Raw genomic sequence first — 8,884 nt, forward strand, 5'->3', positions numbered from 1 at the left:
TGCTCGTGGCGAGCACTCGTAAGCTTGTGACGAGTGGATCGGGATCTACACGTCGACAAAATTCTTAACCTACCACGTGGCCCACACGGCTACCGCCACGTCACTCATTGTTGCCTATGGCGAACGCTCGTAAGCTTGTGACGAGCTCAAAAATGAAGCTCATGTCCTGCTTGTGAGTAGCAGCCGTGGACTAGCCGCAAGTTGAGGATGGAGACGGTTTGTTTGTTCTTTCTTTCTTTCTTTCTTTCTTTCCCAAACGATTTATCTTTCTTTCCTTTAGGTCGCAGGCTTTCCTCCGTCTCCCGTGATCAGACGGTTGGGCAGATTTTTGGGCATTTTCCTTCGATCACGGCTTTCCCCTCCTCGGCTTCAAGTAACCTTCGCTAGCCTTCTTCCGGTAACGCGCATCTTCTGTCATCTTCCCAACACCGAACACTGACACCATCGGACCAGTGTGGCCCCCCAACTCGATCGCTTCGGTGGAACCCACACGTCACTGACACAAGAATCATCTTGAATATCCGTCCGTGGCGCGGGCGAGACGGGGGATCTTGCGACTCTTCCCGAAGGAAAATCGACAGCTCTCCTGCAGAAGGGGGAAAGGGAAAGAAAACAAATCTCTCTTTCTCTCTCTCTTTCTCGTGCTCGAAGACGGCGCTTCCCTCGCCGTGGAGACGCGAGCAAGGAGAAGTGGTCGGAGACGGCTCCTTTCGACTTTCACCGGTCCGATTTGACGGACATGCCTCCGATCCTGTCCAAATCCACTTCTTCGAGGGGGATGGGCAATGAGAGCGGCGATGGAGCCAGCCGGACGTTTCTTTACCTGAATGTCTACGATTTGACGTCGGTGAACAAGTACCTCTATTGGTTCGGGCTTGGTGTTTTTCATTCTGGGATCGAAGGTGCTATTTGTTTATTCTTTTTCTTTCTTCTTTTGTTTTGTGCTGGTCTTTTTTGCAACTTTGGTGGGGATCGAGATTAAATTCAAGCTATCTTGCTTATTTGTTCATTGCATGTCTACTTTTCGTTGTTACAAATAACTGATTTCTGTGATATTATTGTTTTAGTTTCTCCTGCAATTCTTGCGAGCAATGAGCTTTTTTGTTAGTAGTTTCTAGAAGGATTTTATCTACTTTTGATTTGATCTTTATCATGATAACTAAATGGACGAGCCTCACAATTAGGTTTGGATTAGTTAGATTTGTCTTAACATCTACATGTCGACGAACATCACAGGCATTCTGATTCGAAGTTGATCTACAACATAAGCTTGTTAAGTTAGTATTTCACCATCTTGATGGATATTATCAATACCGGCAAACTTGTTAATTGCACTGAACAACAAAGATGGTCTATCCAGGATAATAATATTAGCAAATACTTTACTGTGGGAATTCACTGTTGTTTTTTCGACTGTCTTGCTTACTGCTCTTTCTATGCAAATCTCTTTAGGTTAGTTTGTCAATTTTCTAGTTCAAAACTTTACGCTACACACTATTGATGAATATCTGATCATGATACAGTACCCATAATATCTCCAACACTAAACCTTTCATATAGCATGATGGTTTTATTTTGCTTTTCGTGCCCATTGTTTCATCTTCTACGCTATTACCAACCATTAAGTTTACTTTTGCTTGTAGTTCATGGTATGGAGTATGGATTTGGAGCACATGATTATCCAACCAGTGGAGTATTTGAGGTGGAACCAAAAAGCTGTCCTGGTTTTGTCTTCAGGCGGTCTGTGTGTCTGGGCACTACTGACATGTCCCTTTCAGAATTCCACTCATTTCTTGAAGATCTTACTGGGAAATATCATGGTGACACCTACCATTTGATCACCAAAAACTGCAATCATTTCACAGATGAAGTTTGTAGAAGTATGACAGGAAAACCTATTCCAGGATGGGTGAATAGACTTGCCAGACTAGGTTAGTATTTTCCTTGAAAAATACCTTCGGGTTTTGGAAACTATGTGTATATTAATTTGCACAGTGATTAGGAATTTTCAGGATCATTTTTTGACTGCATTCTCCCTGAGAACATTCGGGCCACAGCAGTTGGACAATTACCAGTTCATCCAGCTTATTCTGGTGAGTTTGAAAATCTTCCTACTTTTTTTACTCATTAAATGATTCAAGATCATATGACCAGTCTAATAGTTGGATCATATATATATATATATAACTAGCTTGTCTGTGTCACCCACTAGTTATTCAGAGGGAAGATAAGGTTCAGACAGAGCACCACCTCGCTTGATAACCCCATGGACGTTGTCGTTGTTACTGCTCAAGCATCCTGTTGCAGCTGTAGCTCAGTCCGAGCACTATCAGCCCCAGCAAGGTAGTGACCAAGAAGAACAGCCTTGTAGCTTGACCAGCTTTATTGAGGTAGAAGGTGGAGGAGATGGATTGAACAAAAAGCAAGACCGATCAGTCCTCATTCTTCATAATTAGCTATCTTTCGAAGTACATGGAGAAGAGATTATGCATACCTTTCTTCCTCTTCTCTACTCCTTACATGCAATTTCTTTTCCTTTCTCTCTAAGTAAACAGATCCTTAAAAAAAAGAAACTGAAGTTTCCGTTGGATAGGTTGGAAGAACATTTTAGCTTTTGATGTTTACATCCTAGACGTTATTGTTATGACTAAAGAGGAAAGAATAATTATCTAGATGGATTTGTATCAAAGGAATAAACAGCTGAATAGTAATATGTTTTATAGGAGTTGTTTTTTAGTCATTCTAGAATTTGTTGTGCAGTTTGTTATGCATTATGACTAGATAGATAATTATTCCTAGTAATATATCCAGACTAAGTACCCATCTGGAAGTGTATCCCTTCAAACAAATTGGGTTTGAATTTATAATTGTGTTTGTTTGAGGAACTGAAAATTCACAGCCCTGAGTAAATCTTAAGGTCATTTGCCATTCTGTTGCTTCTCATTCAATTTTTTTTTCTATTACTCTGACTTCAAACTTTTTATTCTGCTACCCATTTATGTGGGACATCCTATATTCCTCGTTGCTGCCTCAATTATAGACTATCACTCTCATCTGTCTATTTCCAAGTCTACCTTGCCAAATCATAGCATCACTTCTAGCATGGGTTATTTCTAAACATCTTCCTTGGACCTACTGTAGGTGAACTCAAGAAAGGGATTCTAGTGAGTTTTAGACTTTAGATTTTGTGACTTTTACATGATTCAAAATTGGATGTAAATTTATTTCAAACACAACTGATATTTCACCTTCATGTTTTGATTATGCTTTTTTCTGATACTCTTGATAACCCATTAATTTTTTCATGAACAAATTTATCAAGAACTTTGGCACACTTCAAAAGTATTTTATTTTGTAGTAGTACTTTGAACAACCATGATTGTTTTGAGGACTTGTCAGGTGTTGCCCATCTTATGAAACATAAAAGAAGTTGAATTTGATGTTGAAAGCAACAAATATTATCAATTATTTAGAACATGGGATATGCAGTTTTTTCTACCTTCTCTTAAACTAACACTGTTTTTCTGTCATTATGTAACGTGTTACTTTTAATTTTCTTATTGTACAGAAAGTTTGGAATTACTTCAGTAGCTACAATGTTTATTGTTAATATAGCATACTAGAGAAGACTTTCTATCTAATGTGTCTTCTCCCATCTGGTCGAGTTATCATAATTCTTAAATATTGCAGAAGATGGATCAGATTCATATTCGTCAAAGGGAGAGGAAACTGATGAAGAAGAATCAAACCATCAGCTTCTAAAGAGATCCAACAATGATTTTGTGGATGCGAATGACCAGCATTTGAGACTTGCTAGAGAACTTATGTGACTTCTTGCCCTGCTTCGCAGTTCCCTTGTTGGTTCTGTTTCTTATGCAACCAAAAGGTTGAGATTTATGATGCTGATACTTATCTTCTTTTGCGACTTAACCTAGTGAGGTTTTTGTGTTGGGTGTTATATTGACAATTGTATTCTTTTCTAATGCATCTTACAGTGTGCCAACTAGTTTTAACAATAAATGTTTTAATTTAAATTTATAATAATTACCTCTACAAAACATAAATATATATATTTAACATAATAATTATTCATATACAAACAATTCAAATTTATAAAGTATTTAACATAATAAAAAGATTGATGTTGATAATTTTTTTTTAAAAAACATAATCATGGGAAACTAACCTATTTTGCTAATAAATTGAGTTTCATATCAAGTAAATCATGTTTTACATTCCCTTTTAATAAAAAAATAAATAAAATGGGCATTCCTTTGTTGATTTTAAAATTTAGGGATGACTTTCAATTTTTGTTAATAGCCATTTAATCTTTGTTATACCTAAATACGGTAGCACCTATTAAAATTTTAAGAATAATAATAAGTTTTAAAAATTATAAAAAATTATTTAAAGAACCATACAAATAAATAATCCATTTATGTTGAAAATACTCTAAAGTTGATTAACAACTAATATACTCAGTCAATTAAAGATTGACATTGTCTAGTCAACTAAAGATTGACATTGTCTAGGTTGTCTCTCTTATTCAACTTATAGTCCATTGTAAGCTTGTGTAACATAAACACAAGTTGGACATACCTTAAATCACAAGATATGATCAAGTTCTAGATAGTTAATGTTAGAATGATGAAATAATGGTATGATATTGTCTACTTTGATATTAAATTTTCATGATTTTATTGTTGAACTTTACTCAAAAGTTCTCATTCCAATGCAGATATCTTTCAACTTATAAATTTATGATCTCTGTCATATATTTTCAATGTGAAACTTTGATTATAATCCCAACAATCAAACCTCTACATAAGCAATAACAACACTATTACAATTCTTACCTTAAAAACAAAACCAAAGATATAATATCATAAGCAATACAAGGGGTTGCTTGCCATTAGGTTCCTTCTCCAAGTTCAATGACCATCTAATAGTCTAAAGCTCCTCACCCCCTTCTCCAAATTCATCTATGTGCTATACTCAATCTCTTCGTCATGCTTTGGAGGCACATTATCTATAGATTCTTCTACAATAGTGAAAACCTGTTTTATTAGGGCAATCCAAAGCAACATGACATACCTTTTGCATTAAAGCATAATCCAAAAAAGGTCTCTTGATTGTAATAGGCTTGTTAAGCTTGAAAATGAAAAAGCCTTATTGTTGGGGAACTCTGAGCTTGGTGAAGCACTCTCCCACCTAAAGTCATTCCCATGATTAAAAGATCGGTTCGTCGAGCCTTTTTTTTCCTTGAATTGTCCTTTGTATCTAACTTGAAATATAATCATAAGAATAATAAGGTTGAATAATACTAACAACATTAGTTATCCCTTGACTTGGTTGATCAAGATAGCATGCTATGGTTTGTTCTATCAATACAAAAGTTCCATAAATCATCACATGGTGAGACAATTCCTCTATGTATACTCTAATGAAATAGTTCTTTAGAGATAAATAAAGTTTGAGGCAAATGCCATGTAATTAGTTATATGACAAGAACTTCTTGATGTTCTTTCTTCATTTTCTCTTATGTTCTAATCTTTGGCTTGCCTTCATGAGCTCTTTGATGCTTAAGATGTTTTCACCTACGTTTGTCATTGGAAAACATCCTTGTAATCAAAGAGTCGCTCAATGCAGGTAAGCAATTGACTATGAACGGATTTTAGGATGAATCCTTCTTCAAATTTAGAAATGTCCACTTTGAGATGTAAATCTCATTAGAAATGATTACTCCTCGCAACTTGATTTCAAACATCATGGAAGGGGTTAACTTCAACATCAGGGCGGAGCCAGGATTCTTCTGAAGGGTGGGCCAATTTTTTTTAACAAATTGATAAAAAAATAATAAATATATTTAGATTATAATAAAAAGTAAATAATTATCTAAGAAATGCTTAAAGATCAACTCTTCGTGTCTTCAAATTCTTGAAGTCTTGAATTACATCATCATAATCATATTTTTCTGCAATTCCACCTTCTATGTATACAAGCAAACTATTGCTAAGAAACCCATCTTCCATCTTACTGCGTAATCTTGTCTTAATAATCTTCAAAGCAGAAAATGCTCGCTCAGCACTAGCTGTGGAAACTGGAAGAGTAACAAGTAGACGAAGCAATCTGTCAACCAAGTTATAAGCAGTATGTCTACTAGTTTCAACCAAACATCGACACAACTCTGTAATTGTCCCAATCTTTCTCAACTCAGCATCTTGAGAAATATCCAAAACAAAATGATTCAACTGATTCTCTAGCACATACCTATCTTGTAGGCTGAAATCCTCTGGATAATATTTTTCCACCATTTTGCATATCTCTCCAGCATTAAAGGATTTAAACTCATTTCTTGGAACTAAAGTAGTCATAATAGATAAAAGATCCATTACCTTCTCATTGAACTTGTAATTCAATTCCTGTAACTGAGTATCTATTGTAACCAAGAAAACTTCAATTCGAAAGAATCGTTCATTAGTAAAATAATCAGGCTGCCGACGTGCACGTCCACCACGTAGAATATAAGTTTGTTCCATATCGGGAACATCAATGTCATGCTCTTCACAGAACTCTTTAACTTTCATGAAAAAACAGTTCCATCCATCTTCCCTCATATTTTGGAGAAGTTGTTTTGTAGATGCTACTATACGAATAGCATTTACTATATCCTGTGTCTTCGTTTGTAATGCTTGACAAAGCATATCTGTAATTCCCAATACTTCCTTCATCAAGCACAAGATAAACACAAACTCAAAAGACACAAGATAACCAAAAGCAGTATCTCCATCAGCACGAATTGAACCAGATGATCCATCAGCAGCAATATTTTGAAGAACAGAACTTACTGCATTAAACATATTCATAAGGCTAGAAATAGAATTTAGGTGAGAACCCCACCTAGTGTCACCTGGTCGTTGGAGTGAACCAACCTGATTTGCTCCTTGACCTGTTTCAAGTTCACCAATAGCTAATAAGTGAGCTAGCTCAATTACTTGAGAGTCTCGGAGTTCATCATGACGTTTTGCAGATGAGTCCACAGTGTTCACAATGAACAAAAGTTTCTGAAAAAACTGACACACTGGAACCACATCATTTGAAGCAGCAACTAGAGCAAGCTGTAAACGGTGAGCATAACAATGCACATAATAAGCATAAGGACATTCTCTGAGAAAAAGAGCTTGCAATCCATTCAATTCTCCCTTCATATTACTGCTCCCATCATATCCTTGACCTCGAAGATTCTTAATATCCAAAGAATGATTGCGTAGAACAGAACATAATTCATCCTTCAACGTCATAGCTTTAGTGTTTTTGACATGTATTACATCAAAAAACCTTTCCTGCAAAACTCCAGCTCCATCAACAAATCTAAGCACTAAAGCCATTTGCTCTCTTTTTGCAACATCACAAGTTTCATCAACAATGATAGAGAACTTAGAGTCTCCAATTTCATCTCGGATATGCTTACGTACTGCAACAGCATAAATACTCAAAATTTCTTTTTGAATATCAGGTGAAGTGTATTTAGAATTACCTGGAGCATTTTCCATGACAACCTTTTCAACTTCAGGATTGAATTCAGCCAAAAGTTTCACTAACTGCAGAAAATTCCCCCGATTCCTTGACTGAATTGACTCATTATGACCTCGAAAAGCACAACCTTGAAAAGTAAGCCATCTGACAGCAGCAACTGAAACTTTTAACCTTAAGCGATTCTTTTCTCTTTCTTCATTGGTGTGCACATTGATGATGTTTTCCACATGCCCAGATTGGTTCAACAAATCCTGACAAGATCTCAAAGCATTGTTATGATCAGAACAAGGACTAGAGCCAACATGAGTTAGAAATGCACATTTCTTTCCATTACGCACTCTTTTCCAATCAGAATAACCTTGTACAGTGAAGACATCAAATCCCGATCTCTTATTCAAATTGCTACTAAAAAGAAAGCAAACAAAGCAATAGGCACAATCTTTGTTCACAGAATATTCCAACCAAGATGGATATTGCTTAAACCATGAATATTGAAACCTGCGTTTATGCCCTGGTGGACCAGATGGTTTATACTCATCCAATTGTGGTTGCATAGGACCTAATTTCAAGTAAGCCCTGCGAACTTCATCCCTTTGATTTATTGGATATTCCCAAATTTGTGGTCTTAGTCCAGGATCTCTTTCTAGAAATTCAATTCCTCTAAATATCACTTCACCTCTGTTGGATACTTCTTCTTGTTTTTCTGGATTCTCAGTATCAATATTTGATGGTGAAATAATGGGAGAAATTTCATCAGACTCGTGCACTTGAGGAAAAGAAGCATCTACTTGTTCTTCTGAGTCCATCTCATCTCTTTTTCTCTTGAAAAATGAATGTAGAGTTTTATTCTTCCCCATCATCTAATTCTGAAAAAGAAAAAAAGCAAGAAATATAAAACACAAACAACTCAAAATACAATAAATCATAATTAATCCCAATCAATTACCTACAAATCAATAATTATCAACCATTTATCCATCCTAATATAAATCGGTGAAATATACCTCCGATTAGAACAACAAGGAAGGGGAATGAAAAAAGAGCCTCGGGCTACTCCAACAATAACCCACCCACAGTGGCTCTGGCTGCTGTGAGATTTTTGAGCAATTACATAAATCAACTAAAACCAAACTATAATATAAAAAATGGTATATGTGCTTGCAAAATCGGAGAGCAAGGACAATAAATAATAACATAAATTTCTAAGTAATAGATATAAATGAGTTTAATCTTATTTGGGAGGTCAAGGAAATAAGGAACATCATAATTTCATATTACAAAATGAATTATTTCTTTTGATTCTTTGACTTATATATATATAATAATATTTTTTTAATTGTATCGATAT

At 35.6% G+C, this 8,884-nt stretch overlaps 2 protein-coding genes across 3 annotated transcripts; one reads left to right on the top strand and one right to left on the bottom strand.

Annotated features, from left to right (window-relative positions):
- Positions 1-608: 608 nt before the first annotated feature.
- On the top strand, positions 609-4,020 carry LOC141817122 (deSI-like protein At4g17486). Of its 2 annotated transcripts, none has more exons than XM_074704801.1 (4): positions 609-902; positions 1,644-1,931; positions 2,013-2,093; positions 3,694-4,020. In XM_074704801.1, the coding sequence occupies exons 1-4, from the start codon at positions 740-742 to the stop codon at positions 3,828-3,830; spliced, it is 669 nt and encodes a 222-aa protein (XP_074560902.1). In that variant the 5' UTR covers positions 609-739; the 3' UTR covers positions 3,831-4,020. The 2 variants fall into 2 exon arrangements, with proteins under 2 accessions (XP_074560902.1, XP_074560901.1); XM_074704800.1 differs by having other exon boundaries at positions 612-902; positions 3,691-4,020.
- A 1,886-nt stretch (positions 4,021-5,906) lies between these two features.
- Positions 5,907-8,393, bottom strand: LOC141817123 (uncharacterized). Its single transcript, XM_074704802.1, has one exon. The coding sequence runs from the start codon at positions 8,391-8,393 to the stop codon at positions 5,907-5,909; it is 2,487 nt and encodes an 828-aa protein (XP_074560903.1).
- Between the last annotated feature and the right edge of the window lie 491 nt (positions 8,394-8,884).

Source organism: Curcuma longa, unplaced genomic scaffold (assembly GCF_044706935.1).
Source record: "Curcuma longa cultivar G26 ecotype Majalengka, Jawa Barat unplaced genomic scaffold, ITB_CL_G26_1.1 contig_19373, whole genome shotgun sequence".
Taxonomy (NCBI): Eukaryota; Viridiplantae; Streptophyta; class Magnoliopsida; order Zingiberales; family Zingiberaceae; genus Curcuma; species Curcuma longa.

Excerpts from the sequence above, each read along its gene's own strand:
- LOC141817122 (XM_074704800.1), top strand. The coding sequence starts at position 740 with ATGCCTCCGATCCTGTCCAAATCCACTTCTTCGAGGGGGATGGGCAAT. Across the intron at positions 903-1,643 it reads TTTTCATTCTGGGATCGAAG|TTCATGGTATGGAGTATGGA; the intron begins GTGCTATTTGTT and ends TTTTGCTTGTAG. Across the intron at positions 1,932-2,012 it reads GAATAGACTTGCCAGACTAG|GATCATTTTTTGACTGCATT; the intron begins GTTAGTATTTTC and ends AGGAATTTTCAG.
- LOC141817123 (XM_074704802.1), bottom strand. The coding sequence starts at position 8,393 with ATGGGGAAGAATAAAACTCTACATTCATTTTTCAAGAGAAAAAGAGAT.